We start from the raw sequence: 21,140 nt of genomic DNA on the forward strand, positions 1-21,140 counted from the left end.
TGATCTCAACCCAAGCGTGATAAACAATGTCAAATTTGTTAATAACAATTCTATTGTGGCAGAAGGATTTGGGAAGGTGATGATTATGCACAAGGATGGTAAGGTTGCCTATTTGAATGATGTTCTATATGTCCCAAACATGAAAAATAATTTGCTCAACTTGGGACAATTATAGGAGAAAGGGTATACTATGAACATGCAACACAAGTTTACTGAAATATTCGATTCTCGGCAGTAGCTGATTATTAAGGCATCATTGTCCAAGAACATAATTGTCAAGGTGAGATACATTGTTTATCAACAATTGATGTGGATGAAGAAAGTTGGCTGTGGCACTATCGATATAGTCATTTAAATTTTAAAAGCTTAAGTCAGCTTAGCATCAAGCAAATGGTATGTGGATTGCCACAAATTCACCTCCTAGTTAAGGTTGTGTGATTGACAAACAACTCAAAAAGGCAAATAAGGCTTTTGCACCAAAAAGGGCTAGGAAGGTATTAAAGGTAGTTCATTTGAATGTGCTTGGACCTCTAAACACGTTATCATTGGAGGTAATAAATACTTTCTTACTTTTGTATATGAATTTTCCAGGAAAATTTGGATATATCTACTAAAGGAAAAGAGTGATGTATTTTTTGTACTTTTTAAATTATGTTTTATGGTAGAACGACAACTTGAATTGAGCTTGAATATTTTGAGAACTCATGGCGGTGGGGAGTACAACTTACGAGAGTTGAAACAATATTGTGCTAAGAAAGGGATTGAACATGAAATTACTATATTGTACACGCCACAACACAATGATTTAGCAGAAAAAAGGAATAAAACCTGTTAAACATGACAATGTGCATGCAGAAAGAAAAGGGTTTGCCTCATTATTTTTAAATATAATGACGATTTTTTTTAGTATTTACATTTAAAAATTTCCTTTTATAGCCATCTGAAAAATATAATAATTCAAAGATGGAGAAGAAAAAATAAAAAATATATGTTTTCACTTTGACATAAAAAGTTGTAAACACGTAACAATTTTATAATGAAATAAATAAAATACATTGTTGTTACTTCCATTTCTACTCCACATTTAGGATATGTTCTTTTGAATGGAAGGAATTTAGAAAGAGAGATAATTGATTTGAGTGAATTTGAAGTTAAAAATTATATTGTTTTTTTAAAGATATTTGGAGGTGATAATGGAATGTATGTGGTAGTAAATTTTGTTAAAATTTGTTAAATAATTGACTGATGTGACTAATAAAAAATAAAATTTAATTGATAAAAATATTATATTACCAAATTGCCATTAATATTAAAAGTGATATAAAATAATAATCAGATAAGTTGTAATTAATTTTGAATTTTTTTTATGACTAAAATATTAGTGATATTTATTAATTAAAAAAAATAAATATTATAATACATTTTGATTTGAAAAATTAAATATTTAAAATTTGTTCATTAAAGAAAAAAAAACCAATGAATGAGCAACACCAGTAACAATAAAGGACATATTGATAAATTGGTAATGTGACTCTTAAATCTCTTCAAAATAATTGGATGCAAAATATGGATTTACCTTGCAAATCACCGTTTTTGTTCTTTTGTATTCATCGAAAAAAAACACGACAATTCTCGTACATTATCACTTTTCATCATGTTCCATCATCTTTCAAAAGTAATCTCAATGGAAAAGAACATATCTTTGTAGCAAACCCAACAAAACTTTATTTATTTTAAAATATAAAATTGTTTAAAAAGAATTAAAAAGGTAGAAGTAATAATTTTTATTAAGTGGTATATAAGAATAAAAATATTTAATGTTGTTCGTGTAATTTTTTTATTAAACTATTAAATAGGAGTGAATTTTCTCAAAACCAATAATATTTATGTACATCAATGTAAAAAGAAAACTTTGATATCCACTCCACATTTATTGTCTGACATTGAAGTTTCTTTTTTAAAGTTATGTTGTTTTCGTACTTAAAAAAAGGTGGTACCCGCCAAGAATAAATTTAGGCGCCCAAGGAAAACTGAGAACCCAAAAGAACATCTCAGCCGTTCATCAGTAGGCACCTCTAAACGCCAGCTCATCGATCCGTGCCAAGGTCAAATAGCCAATAAGAACTCCAAAACATTTCCCTATATGTACAATCCTCCTGAGGTTTCTTCATTCACACTTTCAATAGCTTCTCTATTGAACTTTCTGAATCCAAATTCGAAACCCTAATCCTCTTCAGAGCAACAAATCCTGTTTCAGATATGGCACCAAAGGCAGAGAAGAAGCCAGCGGAGAAGAAGCCTGCAGAAGAGAAGAAGTCCACCGTAGGAGACAAGGCTCCGGCAGAGAAGAAGCCAAAGGCAGGAAAGAAGCTTCCTAAGGAGGGAGGAGCTGGTGGTGATAAGAAAAAGAAGAGAAACAAGAAGAGTGTGGAGACATACAAGATCTACATCTTCAAGGTTCTGAAGCAGGTTCACCCGGACATTGGTATCTCCAGCAAGGCCATGGGCATCATGAACAGTTTCATCAACGACATCTTCGAGAAGCTTGCCCAGGAATCTTCTAGACTTGCCCGCTACAACAAGAAACCCACCATCACTTCAAGGGAAATCCAGACTGCGGTCAGACTTGTGTTGCCTGGAGAATTAGCCAAACATGCTGTCTCTGAGGGTACCAAGGCTGTTACCAAGTTCACTAGTTCTTGAAAAAATTATCATATTTCTGTTCTGTTTTCTTGGTCTCTTCTGGTTCTTAGTTGTATGTATTGGATCTAATGTTCTAATCCTAGATTTGAAACAGTAGGGTTTTAGTTTTAGCTTAAATTGAAAAAAAAAAGGGATTGTGCACAGCCTCTTTGTATTGAAATGATTAATTTGATGCAATAGAAGTGTTTGATATCAAATCATGTCTACATATTCTGATTGGATTCCATATATTTTATTTTACTCAAGGATTGGTCCTCTGTTTATAATGTCTGGAATTTTAAATAAAAAGTATTATACCTGAAGCTGGCTAGATTAGGATGTATTAGGTTTTTGGTGTCATTCATCAATGAATTTTTTTCCCCTTCACATTTAGTAGCTTACTAGAAGGATGGTTATTAATAATTTCTGGAATTTATTCACAATGCTGAAAATAAATATCTCTGTTTATAGAGATTGATGACCACATCTATTAACTCAATCCAAAAGCGTCATGTTAGTATCATTGTTATATTTTTTCTATGGACCGATTAATCCTTATCATATTGAAATCTATTAAATAGTTGATGTTGTATAGGTTAATTCTGTATTTGATGTTGGATTAATATTTTAGTGCAATGAAAGTGTTGTATTTGAACTTCAAATGCTGATTTTATGAATTCATATTTTAATTTGTCGATGCTTCAAGAGTTGATTGTGCTATAATTTTTGTATTGTATGTGTTTCGTGCTTTATTGGTAGAGTAATATCCGTACATTAAATTAACAGACTGTAGGGACTTTTGCACAACTATGCATATACGCATGCTAGATTGAAAATGAAGTGTTATCAAATTTCTGCTTCAAAATTTGTAATTCAAAAGATTTGGTCTATTAGTGCTGCTTGTTAGTCTCTTATCATTTCATTTCCGGGAATTCCATGTAATGGTTAAAATTTGTTTAGAAGCTTTGAAGTGAAATTTTAGGTACAGTTATTAGTTGTGTAGTTAAACACATGTTTAAGTGCATATGAAAAATAGAATGGGAAACTAAAGGTGAGTTTCTAACTGTTACTGCTAGTGCACAGTAGTTATCATTCTGGGACTAGTAATATTTTACTGGCATGAAAAGATGAATATCTTACCAATCGTACTTTGCAAAGTGACCTGTAGGTTACGATGGATTTGCAGGGTTCCTACCTACAAATGCGGGAGGAAGTGAATTTGAGTTTCAATTGGTAATCTTAATTTAATTCTGACCATAAATTGCATTGGATTAGTTATGCTGAGTTCGGTTCAAGATTCATTCATTCTTGAATTAACTGTGTGTATGTATTTATTGTTTTTCATTTCTTTATTATTATAGTTATGTTTATGTATGTGCAAACACACATGACTAAACCACTATGGTAGCGTTAGTGTAATTTAAGTTGGAGCAAAAAAGTACCACCTGTAATGCTCACAACCCTTAGTCTATAGTATATATTTTTTTTTTTCTGTATCAGATCACTGATATGCTATTACTTTTTCATGGTTGCGAACCTGCAACTGCTTTCCCTCAATTTATTATTCTCCATTTAAGAGAATTATTTCTTAGGGAATGAATGTTATTTCACTCTGATGTGTGGTCTTGGATGTCTATTTGCAAATGGTATTAGAATTGGCATGGCAGTTTATATCAATGTGTTTTTGCCATCCAGATGTTCCATGCAATAGGAAACACACCAGACTGCTATGAACAGGTAAAAAACCATGTTTGGTAGGTAGGAATACTCATCCAAATTACTACATTTGATTCATTTTTCTGATTTACTTCGTTTTTGTTATTGATCAATTAGTCTACTTGAATTGCTTAATTATATTGAAGTCTAGTAAGTAGGGAAATCCTGCACAACTGCGATTTTTATTTAATTTTTTGTGTGTGAATATTAACAAGATGAACATCAATTTTTTAGTTGTGTTTTAGCTGCAGGAATATACTTGCAGCTCAAATTAGAAGTAACATACACAGGACTAATAAACTACTTTAAGCCCTAGTCCATTTTAATAATTTATAGTAAAAAAACTGATGAAAGAGTTGATAGGTTGTTTTTGAAAAACCATTATGAAAAGAACGAAAGAAAAACCTCTAAACATTTTTCCTCTAAAGAAAGAGTAAAATGAATCTAGGACTTCAATAATAAGTTTTATATTTTTAAAAAATTTAATTAGATAATATATTTAAACCATCGATCTCTAGATTGATTGAAATATGATTTATTTTTAACTCGATATTTCATAAATTAATTTATTTTCTTTAACATCCTTCTAGTGTTTATACTCTTTGTATGGGTAGATATATGTCTTATGAGACAAGAAAGATATTTATAAAAAATAATTATAAAACTCAGATTAATTGTTATAATTTCTTACTATTTCCATCCACCTCTTGAAAGAGTTATATCTAATTAGACTTTAAGACTTTAGTACTATGTTTAGTGTGATATTCCATACAATAATTAAGTATAAAATAAAATCTTCATTTATATATCATAATACCATATCAATTACCATATTTTAAGATGGACTATTGCTTTTAGAGTAAGAATATTTCATTTATATTTATAATTGTGACGTTTGGAGATACAAGAAAAATCCTAAAATAATGCATTTTGATTTTATAAAAAGTACTACCTATTTTTTATATTGATTATTACTCACTTAAGTACATTGTTATGTAAAGTAAATAAATTATATTTATATTTATATATATATATATATATATATATATATATATATATATATATATATATATATATATATACTATTTAAGATATATATAAACAAATATGTAATATTTTATATTTGGTATATTATTTTATCATTTGACGCATTTTGAATTTTTTTTTGTTATGAAGCTTTTATGAAATATTAATCTATCTCTATACAAGTTACTTGACAAATAAGATAGTCTGAGAAAACCGTAAACAAAATTATAATTATTATAAATATACTAGCGTAACAAAGGCGCTGTCGCGCTTGTGTGTATGATTTTTTAAATATGCATGATATTATATTAGTAGGTGATAATATTATAATGATATTAAATTAATATATAAATTAAAATTATATTTATTAAAAATAAAGTAAAATATATCAGAACAGATAAAAAAATAACCATTGATAAATAAAGAATAAGAGAAGAAGCAAAAACATCCGATTTTATAAAAAGTTTGTAAAAGTAAAGGTCAATTTTTAAAAATTTAATAAATTATTATATTTCAAGGGTAAAATCGGTATTTTGAAAAGTGGACACAAAAAGGAGAATCTCCTTTATATATTGTTATAGATTAAGTTAATATATAAATTAAAATTATATTTATTAAAAATAAAGTAAAATATATCAGATAAAAGAATAACCATTGATAAATAAAAAATAAGAGAAGAAGCAAAAATATCCGATTTTATAAAAAGTTTGTAAAAGTAACGGTCAATTTTTAAAAATTTAATAAATTATTATATTTCAAGGGTAAAATCGATATTTTGAAAAGTGGACACAAAAAGGAGAATCTCCTTTATATATTGTTATAGATTAAGTTAATATATAAATTAAAATTATATTTATTAGAAATAAAGTAAAATATATCAGATAAAAGAATAACCATTGATAAATAAAAAATAAGAGAATAAGCAAAAATATCCGATTTTATAAAAAGTTTGTAAAAGTAACGGTCAATTTTTAAAAATTTAATAAATTATTATATTTCAAGGGTAAAATCGATATTTTGAAAAGTGGACACAAAAAAGAGAATCTCCTTTATATATTGTTATAGATTAAGTTAATATATAAATTAAAATTATATTTATTAGAAATAAAGTAAAATATATCAGATAAAAGAATAACCATTGATAAATAAAAAATAAGAGAAGAAGCAAAAATATCCGATTTTATAAAAAGTTTGTAAAAGTAACGGTCAATTTTTAAAAATTTAATAAATTATTATATTTCAAGGATAAAATCATTATTTGAAAAGTGAACACAAAAAGAAAAATCCTTTTTATATTGTTATAGATTACGATGAGATGACAATATGAGATAAACTTGAAAAATTCTTTCGATGAGTCTTATTTTGAGTTTAAAATTAGGAATTACTTGATTAAAGGTCTATTTTAATATTAATTAGCTAAATCAGACATAAATATATCCTTAAAAAAATAAATATTATCATTTATACATGTCACTATATTTCAATATAAGTAAAAGATTTTGATATAATTATATAAAAAACATTATGTTGATAAAAATATCTAACATAGGTACATTAATAACCACTTTTTACATATATTTTCTTAAAACATAATTTTATTATTTTTTGTCAACGTCCTTAAACCAAATTGTCATTATTAAAAGTAGTAAATTGATACAATTTATTTTCTTATTTGTCCTAATATCCTAGTTTCAATCATAAAATATTTATATCCAAAAATAAAATAGCTTGACTCCAACTTTGAAAAGTAAAGTGCAAATAAATCTTGAAATTAATTCTTACTTTTATTTGAAAAAAATATAAATTTCTATTTTTGAAAACAATATAAAAATCAATATTTAAAATTATAGAAATATATAATTTTTGTCTAGAAAAAAAAATTAATTTAGAAAAAAAATGTAAAAATAGAAAATTAAAAATAAAAAATATCAAAATTTACTCTATATTTGTACTACACCCAACAAGATTATATTTATTTTAAAATATTAAATATTTTAAAAAATTAAAAAATAAAAGTATTAATTTTTATGTCGTTAAATTAGAATAAAAAAATTAATAATGTTCTTATAAATTTTGTTATTATACTAAAAAATAGGTGTGAATTTTTTTAAATGAGATAAAATTTAGGTAGATCAATGTGAAAAGTAAAATTGATATCCACTCCACATTTATTTTCCGAAACTGAAGTTTCTTTTTTAAAGTTATGTTGTTTTCCTACCTGGTACCCGCCCAAGAATAAAGTTAGGCGCCCAACGAAAACTGAGAACCCAAAAAGGAACATCTCAGCCGTTCATCAGCAGGCACATATAAATGCCAGCTCATCGATCCGCGCCAAGGCTTAATAGCCAATCAGAACTCCAAAACATTTCCCTATAACTACAATCCTCCCCTGCTTTCTTCAGTCACATCTTCAATAGTTTCTCCATTAAGCTTTCTGAATCCCAATTCGAAACCCTAATTCTCTTCACAGCACCAAATTCTGCTCCAGATATGGCACCAAAGGCAGAGAAGAAGCCAGCGGAGAAGAAGCCTGCAGAGGAGAAGAAGTCCACTGTAGGAGACAAGGCTCTGGCGGAGAAGAAGCCGAAGGCAGGAAAGAAGCTTCCGAAGGAAGGAGGCGCTGGTGGCGATAAGAAGAAGAAGAGAAACAAGAAGAGTGTGGAGACGTACAAGATCTACATCTTCAAGGTTCTGAAGCAGGTTCACCCCGACATTGGTATCTCCAGCAAGGCCATGGGCATCATGAACAGTTTCATCAACGACATCTTTGAGAAGCTTGCCCAGGAATCTTCTAGACTTGCCCGTTACAACAAGAAACCCACCATCACTTCAAGGGAAATCCAGACTGCTGTCAGACTTGTGTTGCCTGGAGAATTGGCCAAACATGCTGTCTCTGAGGGTACCAAGGCTGTTACCAAGTTCACTAGTTCTTGAACAAATTATCTTATATCTGACCTGTGTTCTTGGTTGTTATGCTTGTTAGTTGTATCTAATGTTCTAATCTTAGATTTGAATCAGTAGGGTTTTAGTTTTAGTCTAAATTGAAAAAAAAGGATTGTGGACAGCCTCTATGTATTGAAATATTTAATTGATGCAAAAGAAGTGTTTGATGTTTGATATCAAATATAGTCTACATGTTCTACTTTCCTCTGTTGACAAGTTTTATGATCGGATTCCAATTGATTAGTTGTTTTTGTTCAAAGATTGGACCTTATTGTTTGATGAGTCAATATTATGAAATTTAAATAATTATTCATCCACGCATTCTCTTTCTCTTAATCATTTAATGGTTTAAATAAGAATGGCTATGGTTGACTAGTGTTTGTTATGAGTTGTATAAGGTGATAGATTTCTGTATGTTTAATAGGTTGATAGTATATAACATGTTCGATTACTATTTTCATTCAATGAACGTTTGAGTTTGTTCAATTTCAGATGCCGAATGTATGGATTCCCATTTTAAGTTGTTGATGTCTCAAGTTTATGATTGGTTTATAATGTTGTATTGTATGTGTTTCATGCTTTATTTATCAGACTGGAGGGATTATAGCGTGTTTTCTGTTATCATTCTATGATTTATATTTACAGAAAAGGATATAAATATCTCTGTATATAGAAGACTTATAGCAATATATATTAACACAAAGTGGCGTAGGTTTTTTATAATTCACGATACTTGGACTAATTCTTCATTTTATGAATCATTCACTTATAGAACCCTTAAGGATAAAAATATTAGAAACATGTTGGGCTTTTCCAGAACTATGCATGTTAGATTGAAAATGAAGTGCTGCTTGTTAGTTACTTATTATTCCATTCTCAGGATTTCATGCAATGGTCAAGATATGTTTAGAAGCTTTGAAGTTACCTTTTAGTTACAGTTATTAGCTGATTAGCTAAACACACTTATAAGTGCATAAGAGAATAGAATGGAAAAGTAAACCTGAGTTTCTAACTTTCATAGCTAGTAGTTATGATTCTGCTACCAGTAACATTTTACTGGCTAGAACAGATTAATCTTTTACAAATCCTACTTTAAAAAGTGACCCTGTATAAGTTATGATGGATGGACAAATCTTTTATATGTAGATTGTACTTATATTAACTCTTATGAAGGAATTAATTACATGAGTCAACAACAATGGACTTTTATTGGAGCAGAGTCAATTCATGTAATGGGACCATATAAATTAATCTCAAAAACTACACTTTTTTTTCTACTACACATAGTAGTAAATCATGGATACTCCACTTCAACTTTTTTCAAACCAATGTTTGATGTAGGCAACATAAATCATGCATGGTTGCTATAATACAAAAACCAATCATAATAATAATTAAAAAAAAAAGAATTTCAACATTTCAATATTTTTGTCACATTCCAAAATTTACTTTTCGTTATTTATGTTTTATATACTAAAAAAATTACTTTTTGTAATTAACTTAATCTTTTTACATTGCGATACTTGTTTGTCTAAGATATGCATAAAATGGCACTTGATGAAAATGAAGACATGGATGAAAAATAAGAATAAATGTGAGAAAGTTACTTCTGGAAAGAAAGAACTACGAGGTGTGGTGGACAGAGTGGGAGAGTAAGCATGTATTAACATGGGAAGTGAAAAAAGTAATATTATTCACAACTTTTGAAAACAAAAAGGAATCGACCTGTGTTGACGATTTCATTAACTTTTTCAAAATATATGGATCATCTCACAACAGATTTACAAACAACTACAATATTTGTTAAAAAATACTTTTAATTTGAATTTAACAGTTCATCCAGTATGTTAGTAAGATTACCAAACTATATTTAACAAGAATGATATATATCAAATAAAAAAAGATGAAATAGAAGTTAAAAAAATAAAAGTGTAATAAATAGAAGAAAGAAAATTTCCTTTTTCTTAAAAAAATGATTATGAAAAACAAATAATAGTAAATATAATAATTTAAAGCAAATAGAAAAAGAAAGAGAAAAAAAAAAAACAAAAAAGAGAAAAGGAAAAAAATGGATAGCCCAAGTCCTCATTTTTGGCATTGGAAAGCCCTTGATCGCAGGAGGCGACGAGGTAATCGGCGGCGCATTGGTGACTCGCTAACGCGACTAGATCGGGAAGGAGAAAGCTCCGCGTGTTTGTTTGAGTGGAGAGGAACGCCGGCGGAGGCTCCGATTGAAATCAGCGTCACCGACAGCGGCCTTGACCGGAAAGAGTTAGTGCGGCCGTGGAAGCTGGTGTTGGTGTGGGTATGCCGCACGCTGAAGTGGATGAATGAGAAACCCTAGGTAGGTACAAAGAAGAGAAAACTGGTGGCGTCTCTGACCGGCGGTACCTCCGATTTCGGGCGGTGGCTCCGGCGATTGTGGCTGCTGCTTACTTGTTTCGCATTAGGCTGAAGAATGGGAGAATGAGAGATTGTGGCGCGTGCTTGAATGTGTTTAAGATATCAACTGAAAGTTCACAGTTATGCAAATAGCCAGTGCATTAGCGAAAGGCAACCCTCTTTTTTCCACCTTATCTAGATTTCTGTGTGTGCGTCATCATTCATCAACCAACTTGTTTGTCGCAGGTTTTCTCCAACTTCTTTCATCTCTACTTTATTTTTCAAAGCCTAATGTTAATTGCCCATTTTAGAGTTCTTATAGTTCAGCTCAAGTGTTCAATTTTAACTGGGAGTTTTTTTGTTTTGTTTTGGAACGAAGGACTTTCCTGGGATACCAATGAACCGATTCTGAAAGATGCCTTTGAGAAACATGGTGAAATAATTGAAGGTTAAATCTTAGATCTTCTCTCATTTTTTTGGTTCCAATTTAGTCATACATCTATGTTGCAATTGAACTAAATTCTTCTATTTTTCTTTTTTCAGTTAGAGTAATATGTGATCATGTGACTGCGAAATCAAGAGGTTATGGATTTGTGCGGTTTGTTTCTGAAACTGCAGCTGCTACAGCTCGCAAAGAAATGAATGACCAGGTTTTTATTTTTTTCATTTCTCCTATTTGTTTGATATGAATTCACTCTTTTATATCACAATCTTTAAAAATATGCGGACTTATTAGCTCAAGAAGTTTGCTTTTATGTCACCCAACATTGTTATGTATTGACCTTGCTCCTTATTCTTTCACAGATACTGGATGGCAGACGCATTCGGGTTGCTTATGCACACAAAGGCTAGGGACTAAGTCTGTCAAACAATTCATGGTTACAGCATATTAACTTTCTCACTTTTATACTTTAAGTCTATTATTCTTAGACCTTTTAAGTTTAGTCATTCAATGTAGGTTTATCATTTAAGGACGTTTTAGATTGTCTCATTTTGTTTTCATGATTTGAATGGATGTTCTGGTCTGGTGGTCCTTGACTTCAAATTGTTGTATTTTTTTGTCATATTTCAGAAGAATAATTTCTTTATTTTATTAAATAATTTTTTTAGTGGTTGTTAAAATTAAGTAAAGTTTTCTTTTATAACAGCCTGTATTCGTACCAGAAAACATTTGGTAGGTTGAATGCTGCTTATGTAGTGCAGCAGTGAGCAGAGCTGTGGAGATTGACAACTCAGAATGAGCTTCCATTAGGACGATCTTTGCAATACCTGCAACAGGGAAAATTGTTATTCCAAGCACGAAAATAATAATAAAAAGACTTCGAGAAGAGCAATATGACCAACATTCACAAACATAAGAGAGATTCAAATTCCTTTCAGCTACAGATACGAAGTCTCCAAAGGCCTAAATTGCAATCAAATAAATTGATTCACTTTCCAAAGTAAAAATAAAAAAGCGTTTTTTCAGATTTTGAATCCACCAAAGATGTACTATTGGTGGTCCCAGTACATCTAAGAATTATTAATTGGTTTGGTTTAAATAGTCCCAGACAATAGAACAAAAGGGTATCCAAAACCTGCACTATTGGAGCAATTGTTTACAGGACAAGCTAAAAAAAAAAATCAATGAATCTGAAAACAAAGCATAACCACATTCAGCAGCAACATAAAGCATTGTTTCACCAGCATGGTTCTGCTTTGTCAACAACGCACGCAGTTCACCCCCTTCAGTTGCCACTAATCGTGTCTTTCAAAACGCTCAATGGAGCCAATGACCTCCCGGTACATAGAATGTGTAATCTTTACTATACTGACTCCAACTAAATAACTGTTCAATATCTTCGCAAACGCCTCAAACTAATTCTAAAAGGCATATCTGGATGTTCCCACAACTTCTGTAACAGAGTTAAGACCCGCGATCTTCCTTTCATTTTGCCAAAATCAGTTCTAACTATTAGTAAAGAGAGAATCTGGTGTCTCAGTTTGGCTCACCAAACTTTGATGCAATTGGAGTGGTCGCCCAAATATGGACATTTTCTGCGTCAAGTTCTCAAGGGCCTCATGTCTATTCGCTAGTTCCATGAGAACCTTAATTCTTCTAAACGACACATTACTCGGTTTCTGCCCCTTCTCAATCATCTCCAAGAAGCACTTCTCTGCTTCTTCCAACTTCCCCATATCACAAAGCAAGTCAAACAGCACGTCAGAAACCAAGGTATAGGACCCAAAACCCTTTTCCACCATGTTCCCCCATAACTGCAGTGCCATATCCACCTTCTCATACTTTCTAAACAACCTTATCAAGAACATACAAGACTGCGTATTCGGAAGGCACCCCTCAACCATCATCCTGTTGTACATGATCCAAGAGTTATGCAAATCATTGGACCAGTAAAATACCCTAAAGAACAAATTGTAAGTAGTTGCGTTCGGACTCAAACCCTTGCTCACCATCTCCTCCACCAAACCATAAGCATCACCAAGCCTCTTTGCGATGCAGAAATTCCTGATGGCAGCATTGTAGGCTGCAGCATCAGGGTAACACCCATACTCCTTCATCTCCTTCAAAACATCCCTGGCTTTATCAGGCTGCCCAATCAACCCCAACCCACCAATGATACATGTATACGTGATCACATCCGGCGACAAATCCCGGTCACGCATTTCATCAAGCACCTTATAAGCCTTCTCAATTTCCCTCCCCTTGCAGTAAACATCCACCAAACTATTGTATGTAACAACATCAGGTGTTACTCCCATTTCCTTCATCTCCTTGAAGAACCCTTCAGCATCCTCAGGGGTCTTCCACCCCGAAAGAAGAATGTTAAAAGTCTGTAAATTAGGACGAAATTGATGCTTCAAACTATGGTAAACGTTTCTAGCATCCGTCATGCTCTTCTCCTGACACAGCGTTCTCAACAGAGCATTGAAACAATTAGTATCAAACTCAGCCACCAGCTTCTTGAACTTTCTAAACGAGTCCACTGTTTGTCGAACGGAACACACTTTTGCAACTCTTCCCAACACGACCATAACGGTGCGAGCCGTTATGGCCGTTTGGTCTTTTCGACGGCATTCGATTAAGAGGTCCCAAACGTGACCAAACATGCGGCTTCTTCCGAGGATGTAGAGCATGGTGTCCAGGGAAAACGCGGTGTGGTAAAAACCTTTTCTTCTTCCGGTGTAACGGAAAAACTCTAGGGTTTGGGAGGGGTTCCCATGGCTGAAGCGAACCCTCTTCAGAACTTGATCGATCAATTCATTGGAGAGGAAAACACCGCTTGATTTCAGGGATTGTTTCAGATGTTCCGGTGTGGAGGTGCTGCTGAGTATGCCGAACACTTTCTGTACGTCGTCGTTTCCATTGGAGCTTGAGAAGCAGTGCGGGATTACGGTTGAGGGAAGTGCGCAATTCAACGGCGATTTCAGTGAGAAACGCCTCACCAACATTTTATAAATTTGTGAAGTGAAATGGTCGTTCAGGAAAACAAGAACTTAACCGGAAAGAGTTGGTGCGGCCGTGGGAGCTGGTGTTGGTGTGGGTATGACGCACGGTGAAGTGGATGAATAAGAAACATCAGGTACAAAGGAAGAAGAGAAAATCGGTGGCGTCTCTGACTGGCGGTACCTCCGATTGCGGGCGGCGGCTCCGGCGACTGTGGCTGCTGCTTACTTGTTTCACATTCGGCTGTAGAATAGGAGAATGAGAGATTGTCGCGTGTGCTTGAAGAAGAAGATGGGACTGGGCCTGGACCACTCTGCTACTTGCACCCCGCTGTTCGCTTTACACTATTCTCCTTTTCGGTTTGTTTGTGTTGGGCTTTTCTTTCAACACTCTCATAATTATTATTTAAGGGCGTTTTAGATTGTCTCATTTTTGTTTTCACGATTTGAATGGATCTTCTCGTGGTCCTTGACTTAAAAAATGTTGAATATTTTTGTCATATTTCAGAAGATTAATTTCTTTATTTTGTTAATTTTTTTAGTGGTTAATAATTATTATTATATCTTATGAATGATAAATCTTTTGAACTTTTGAATTTCTATATTTTTTATCAGAAACATTAAAAATATTTATTAAAAAATTTTAAATTTTTGTATATATATTATATTTTAAATGTTAAATTTAATTTTGTTTTCCGGTGAAAAAATGATCTAATGAAAGACGTGTCAGATATGTATGTTTAGTTAAAATTGTTCGGTTTACAAGTTTAAAATAAATAGTTTAATCTGATTTGAAAAAATGGAGAAAGAAAACCTTTTTCTTCAGAAAGAGCGAATAACGACGACTTTTTGTTTTGTTTAACACATTAAAATGGACAAGTTTTCGATTTAATTTCATAATTTTACTTGATATATAATTTTGCGGTTCGCTGTAACCACCGTCCATACGGGAGCAAAAATGGTTGCAGTACTTTTCTCATTCATCTAAACGTCTTATTTCCAAACTTTAACAATAACAAAATATACAAAACATTAGCAAGTTTGTACACAAACTTCACTAACGACAAAAAAAGGAAGACAAATGAAGGCACTAAGCATCGACGATGGCTTGACAATCTGTACACACATAGGAATTTATTGCGATTTTGGCTTGGCAATCTTATGCCACGTTGAAAATATAAACCCCAGCAAGGAGTAGAAAATCGTCTTAACACAAGCAACGACGAAGTTCCAACAGGAAGATGGCCAATACCAAGGATAAAGCAGTCTGAAGAACAAACTAATAAGATGCCGCGGATAACGTCCCACCTGTATACATGGTATAAAACATAAGCAATTAAATGACCGAAGAGGAAAAAAAAACGTGTCCGGCACACTAAATCATGTTACTAAAATAACTATTCTTCTCAACAATCTACAATTTTGCACCACTGATTAATCATATAGTACCTGTCCTACAAGTCCTCTTATAAACTTATAATCAAAAGTCAAATACTTTAGTTAACTAGGGTCACTTTCTTTTTTCTTTTTTGGCTACCATGATCTCGTTCCGACATCTAAAATTAGCCCCAAGCATGATTTAGGGGTTATACAGAACGAAGTCGTTGCAATGAATACTAACCGGAAAAAGTAAGTCTAATGCTTCCCAAGCTGCATGACGAACGGCTCTCGTGGGATACATTGGACCACCAGGAGAAGTAAAGCTATACAGACAAGTTTTTAATCTTGTACTAGTAGTCATTCTCAATTCCATACCTGTGTCATTAGCATGAAAAAAACGGCATAGCTAAATCAGGACGAGATACTAATAGTCCCTGTCCAAATATTGCATCTGTATGGGTTGATATAGTACCCTGAAGGATCTTAATTTCTGAAAGGTAATGAAGAAGCACAGGTTCCACCTTTAGCTTTTGAAGCTGGTAAGTGAAAAGAAAAAAAAATCTTCATCTCTTCAAATGAAATTGAGGATAAGGCTGTTAATCATGAAATGGTAAATTGTAATTCAAACGTACCTGATCAGTGAGTTCAGTAACAAATATATCTGCTGGACCACCAATTAGAAAAGCAGTGGGGAAAGCAGGACATTGTTTTAAGAAGCTATCTATTTTGTCAGCTGCAAAAGAATATTATTATATTTTAACAGACTAGTACATAGTCAATTATAGCCAATAATCCACTACCCCAAACGTCAATTTTTACCTTTATTGTAAAATAGAATGAATCTTGAGAGCAAGAGATACGTATCACGCTGAGCCTGATAATATGGTGAAAAATACAGAATTTTCAGAATGCAAATTGCTAGAAACATTAATTTAGTAATTCAAGGTTTCGACAAACCAAAACTATAACTTTTATAGGGTTAATCTCACCTGGAAAGGAATTTTATTCAATCGAGTGTGGTCTAATGCAACATCTTGCAGAAGGTACTGAACTTGAGGGAAACAAAAGAATTGGGAAAAGGAACCAATAATCAAAACATTAGTAAGATGATCCATATCAGTGCAAACACACATTAGATTCCTTCAAGGACTTACACAGAATAAAGACTGGAAACGCCTAGTATTTGTTTGGATGTCAATCCTGCACATGGTTTTGAAAAATATTATTGCAATATGATCCCAGATTAAATTTGAGTCTGTACCACCGATGCCCGCACAATCTTAGTAATTAATAATATTTTCCATTACTTTTTGTTTTTATGGAGGGGACAGGCATGGATTGCTATGGAAATGGAACACCAACATAAGGTGATTTTTTTTTTGAAAGAAAAATCATAAAGAGCACTCATTATGTTCTTCCCAATTAGAGGGAGAACAGTAAATTATTGTCAGTTCATATATTATCCAGGAATAATAATGATAGTCAATACTATTGTAACTAGTACAAAAAGCCAGTCAATCCAAATCCAAGCTTGGCTTTGCAAAACCTAATTAAAATTAAGTAAAGTATTATTTTATAACAGCCTGTATTCATACCAGAAAACATTTGTGGCACCTTCAACCAGAGCAGATGAATACCGGAGGAGCACTTCTGGGTTATCAAGATGAAATTCAAATAACTGCAAAAGGTTATGAAGTTATCAAGCAAAACTACAATGAAGCTACTATACATACCACAATTAGGATTCATGAAAGATGCATAACAATGATTCATCCAACTCATCAGAATTTTATAGGAACTTGGCTTTGCTTAAGAAATATGGAGATTCAATTCTTATAATAGCAGAGGAAATCCTGTGTAATCCTAAAAGGCAGAATTGAGAAAAAATGAAATAAAATATCCTAAAAAGGCCAGAAACATCCCATCTCATACCAGTTACCCTGTATAAACATTATAAAATTCTAACAATAGAAGTTAAATATGTTTTGTACAAAGATCTAAATAATGTAATATGAAAAAAGTTTGTGAATAACGAAAATTTTCGAATGTTTAGATCCTTCATGATTATAAAATAAATAATAAACAAATTACATTCATACATATTCTACACAGACACAGGCAAATAAAGCCACAAATCATTTCACTTGTATTGAATAAATAATTAAATACTTATACTTATGCTACATATTTCAAAATATTGCATTGCATTCCTAAAGATTAAATCTATGACCAGCTGCAGAATCCATTAAGGTTTGACAAACAGCTTTTTTATCAAATAGCTCACCAGAGAAGAAATTTGGGTCTGACATCAGGGAAAGTATTAGTTTTAGAAACCAGGAACATATATTATAAATGCTTATTAGAATTTCAAAGTTTAAGTTATCAATAGGAAACCACGGTACATTAATGACAAATGGGATACATTCCAAATGTTTATATATTCCTTTCACTAACTCAAAACAGGAATAGCAGTCACTATGAACAGTTGCACAGAAAATGTGCACGCTTCACAATCTCACATACGTAAATTATAAATGTTCAAAGTTGTCAGAAAGGAACCTGATAGAACTGGTTGGCAGTATCAATGACATACAGAACAATAGCATAAGCTAAGAGTTTTCAAAATAAATACAAGCAGGCCATATATTTGATCATAAAATAAAATAAAAAATCCTTTTAGAGATTACAAGAGAGGTTTCTATGATTTTGAACAGGTAAGTACAAGTTCAAAATATGACCGACCATGGAATATAGAATCCATTATCTTCTCATATAGACATTTTAGCCCTGCAAGCAATGAACTATGAATGCTAACGGTCCGCAAGTGAATGCCTAAAGTACGGGATCCCAAGAAGAGATACTATTCTTTTCATGCTAATGACCATCCGGCTTACACAATTATTTTGTATAAGTCTCAAGCAGTTGCTGATTTCTATTTTTAAGATATTTAAACATCATTGCCATCTCAAATATCTCTTGTTAAGATTAATGTTTACCATTCAGGTTCTCTCAACCTTTACAGTGGTAAATTTCTCGATTCCAATTCCAAACCATTTTCAACATCCAAGTAACTGTTTGCTATTGTTCTAGGTTATTATTGTTGTTGTTATTATTATTGTTATTATTATTATAAATGATTGTTGTTGTTATTACAAGTCTCATGCAGTTGCTGATTTCTATTTTCAAGATATTTAAACATCATTGCCATCTCAAATATCTCTTATTAAGATTAATGTTTACCATTCAGGTTTTCTCAACCTTTACAGTGGTAGAGTTCTCAATTCCGATTTCAAGCCTTTTTCAACATCCAAGTAACCTTTTGCTGTTCTAGGTTATTATTATTATTATTAATACTGTCGAATAAATGATTGTTGTTTTTATTATAAGTCTCAAGCAGCTGCTGATTTCTATTTCAAGACATTTAAACATCATTGCCATCTCAAATATCTCTTATTATCATCAATGTTTGACATTCAGGTTTTCTCAACCTTTACAGTGGTAAAGTTCTGAATTCCAATTCCAAACCTTTTTCAACGTCCAAGTAACTTTTTGCTATTGTTCTAGGTTATTGTTGTTGTTATTATTCTAATTATAAATGAAAATATAATTTTTTTATTTAATTTTATATGTTATGTTATTCTATGTCTTGGATTTTTAAACATTTTCCTTTACCATAAAACTGTTCTCATGATCGAATTTTAGCAACATGGTTTAGACTAGTCAACGAGAATGCAACTGTCAGGAATTATATGAAAAAGAACAAAGAAAGAACAAAATAATAGAGTGAGTACTTGAGTAATAGAATCCAGGCAGGGAAAACTATTTGAGTGAGTAACTCGTTCATTTATTTAAGGTGAATGTTATAATTTAAAACCAGTGATGAGAGATCATACAACACGTGTAGGAAGAAGCGTGATCAAGAATGCAATAAGACAAAAGCAGACACAAACTCACATACCCATTTGTGAAACAGGAGGGCAAATATATGAGAAGCAAACGATTGGCTCCAAAGTTGAACAATCAAGTCAAGGATAGGTTTTCCGCTCTCAGAAACACGCACAAAATAATCAGCAAGCACATCGTAGAAGCACAAAGGACCATCATTAATTTCCTCTGCTGGAGAAATGTCATCTTCTTCCTTGTTCAGAATTACATCTGTCATTATGAAAATCGGAAAACACGCACTCTGTAACACTTCTTTGACAAATAAAAGATAACACATACAACCTCCCCCTTCTAAGAAGGAAAAAAAAAGAAGAGGTTCCTAACACATTATTTAAATTCAAATATCCACATTGTAGTTGTGAATTCCATTCTCACGAGTTTCAAGAATTCCCAACAACAGGTGATCAAGCACAAATTGCAACCAAATAGCACCATAACATAACAGAATACCTAATTACGTTAACAAGACATTATAATCGGACTTTCCTAGCCGCATGCATGCTAGTTAACCTTCAATTAAAATAACGCATTGTTTTAATACCTTTGGCTCGGTCATCGACTTCTAAAGCTATATCCGCAAACAGTTCCTGCAACAAATTGCGCCTCTGCGACGAATTAGCCAACGCCTGCACCACATTCATCACACAAACAAAAAGTAACAATAAATTACTCGTTTGTTCCACTTCGCTACATCGAAAAGAGAGACAAACTAGAAGAAAACGGACCTTCTGAAGCTTCTTGTGGATCGCCTGAGAGAGCGCGTCGAGGTAGGCGGAGTTTCGGGGCGCTGAATGAGGTTCGGACATTTCCGATCGGAATCCGAATCAGGATCGAAGGCAACGTACAAAACCCTAACGCCCTAATCCCGCTCCAGACGCGGCTTCGCCATTTCTCTAGATTGTTCGAGTCGTAAGAGAAATGAAAAAAATAAATCGAATCAAGATTTAAATCTAACGGAGAGAAAGAGATAGAGAGAGGTTGGTTTGGTGCAGTTTCGGAGAGTTTGGTTTTGGAGATTTATTTAAGCGAACAAAGGATCGCAACCGCTTCAGCTCTTCTTCGTTGCTTGTTTTGGAAAGGAAGAGCATAGAAAGCAAATGCAAAAGAAGGTGAAGAAAGGAATGGGTGGGTGACGAAGGTCGAAAAGAGAAATGAAATGATCGAAGCGTGGCCTTTAGATGTAATCACACGATGGGACAAGTGAGGGGTTTATTTTCTGACACAAAGTTATGTAGCAATGCTTTTGTGTATTATTGAAAATGGATACTGATGCGGTGGCATGGCACGGTGTTTTGGATAACGAAAGAATCTGACGTGGCGTGGAATGGAAGATAGTGTTATTTTTACTCGATGTATGTGTTATTTATTGTATCGTCAACTCATCGGTGATATGGTGAATGGGACGACGTCGTGGATATTCTCATCGCCGTACACGAAAGAACACGATTTCACTGTTTCTGTTTCTGGTGGAGCCGCGTTGATTCGCGAAGATGAATCTTTCTTTTTATTTCCTTGATTTAGTTCGTGTTTGATTGGGTATCAGATTGACGTAGAATTAATTTTATAACGTATAATCATTTAGTTTCCAAAACTAATTAAAAGGTAATAAAATTACGTTCAAT

General features: G+C 32.6%; 4 protein-coding genes across 5 annotated transcripts; 2 read left to right on the top strand and 2 right to left on the bottom strand.

The window, feature by feature from the left end:
* Positions 1-2,155: 2,155 nt before the first annotated feature.
* LOC114169560 (probable histone H2B.1) lies at positions 2,156-8,548 on the top strand. The gene is made up of 2 exons (XM_028054769.1): positions 2,156-2,696; positions 7,929-8,548. Exons 1-2 carry the CDS (start codon positions 2,260-2,262, stop codon positions 8,356-8,358), a joined length of 867 nt encoding a protein of 288 aa, XP_027910570.1. The 5' UTR covers positions 2,156-2,259; the 3' UTR covers positions 8,359-8,548.
* A 1,863-nt stretch (positions 8,549-10,411) lies between these two features.
* Positions 10,412-11,783, top strand: LOC114168339 (glycine-rich RNA-binding protein 4, mitochondrial-like). The gene is made up of 4 exons (XM_028053120.1): positions 10,412-10,995; positions 11,129-11,197; positions 11,293-11,399; positions 11,554-11,783. Exons 1-4 carry the CDS (start codon positions 10,893-10,895, stop codon positions 11,599-11,601), a joined length of 327 nt encoding a protein of 108 aa, XP_027908921.1. The 5' UTR covers positions 10,412-10,892; the 3' UTR covers positions 11,602-11,783.
* Positions 11,462-14,520, bottom strand: LOC114168338 (putative pentatricopeptide repeat-containing protein At1g02420). Of its 2 annotated transcripts, none has more exons than XM_028053119.1 (2): positions 12,742-14,520; positions 11,462-12,018 (listed from the first exon to the last, which is right to left on the bottom strand). In XM_028053119.1, the coding sequence occupies exons 1-2, from the start codon at positions 14,197-14,199 to the stop codon at positions 11,998-12,000; spliced, it is 1,479 nt and encodes a 492-aa protein (XP_027908920.1). In that variant the 5' UTR covers positions 14,200-14,520; the 3' UTR covers positions 11,462-11,997. The 2 variants fall into 2 exon arrangements, with proteins under 2 accessions (XP_027908920.1, XP_027908919.1); XM_028053118.1 differs by lacking the exon at positions 11,462-12,018 and adding an exon at positions 12,306-12,466 and having other exon boundaries at positions 12,695-14,520.
* Positions 14,521-15,110: 590 nt separating this feature from the next.
* Positions 15,111-20,731, bottom strand: LOC114168130. Its single transcript, XM_028052855.1, has 11 exons — positions 20,244-20,731; positions 20,060-20,144; positions 19,532-19,728; positions 17,169-17,251; positions 16,728-16,773; positions 16,563-16,619; positions 16,393-16,447; positions 16,206-16,306; positions 16,046-16,109; positions 15,815-15,948; positions 15,111-15,501 (listed from the first exon to the last, which is right to left on the bottom strand). The coding sequence occupies exons 1-11, from the start codon at positions 20,322-20,324 to the stop codon at positions 15,328-15,330; spliced, it is 1,077 nt and encodes a 358-aa protein (XP_027908656.1). The 5' UTR covers positions 20,325-20,731; the 3' UTR covers positions 15,111-15,327.
* Positions 20,732-21,140: the final 409 nt, after the last annotated feature.

Source organism: Vigna unguiculata, chromosome 11 (assembly GCF_004118075.2).
Source record: "Vigna unguiculata cultivar IT97K-499-35 chromosome 11, ASM411807v1, whole genome shotgun sequence".
Taxonomy (NCBI): domain Eukaryota; kingdom Viridiplantae; phylum Streptophyta; class Magnoliopsida; order Fabales; family Fabaceae; genus Vigna; species Vigna unguiculata.

Coding starts and splice junctions, on each gene's coding strand:
- LOC114168338 (XM_028053118.1), bottom strand. CDS start 14,199: ATGTTGGTGAGGCGTTTCTCACTGAAATCGCCGTTGAATTGCGCACTT.
- LOC114168130 (XM_028052855.1), bottom strand. CDS start 20,324: ATGTCCGAACCTCATTCAGCGCCCCGAAACTCCGCCTACCTCGACGCG. Junction 15,949..16,045: donor AGAAATTAAGATCCTTCAGG/GTACTATATCAA, acceptor CTAATGACACAG/GTATGGAATTGAGAATGACT. Junction 15,502..15,814: donor CATTAGACTTACTTTTTCCG/GTTAGTATTCAT, acceptor CCATGTATACAG/GTGGGACGTTATCCGCGGCA.
- LOC114168339 (XM_028053120.1), top strand. CDS start 10,893: ATGCAAATAGCCAGTGCATTAGCGAAAGGCAACCCTCTTTTTTCCACC. Junction 10,996..11,128: donor AACCAACTTGTTTGTCGCAG/GTTTTCTCCAAC, acceptor TTTGGAACGAAG/GACTTTCCTGGGATACCAAT. Junction 11,198..11,292: donor ACATGGTGAAATAATTGAAG/GTTAAATCTTAG, acceptor TTCTTTTTTCAG/TTAGAGTAATATGTGATCAT.
- LOC114169560 (XM_028054769.1), top strand. CDS start 2,260: ATGGCACCAAAGGCAGAGAAGAAGCCAGCGGAGAAGAAGCCTGCAGAA. Junction 2,697..7,928: donor GCTGTTACCAAGTTCACTAG/TTCTTGAAAAAA, acceptor GGCACCAAAGGC/AGAGAAGAAGCCAGCGGAGA.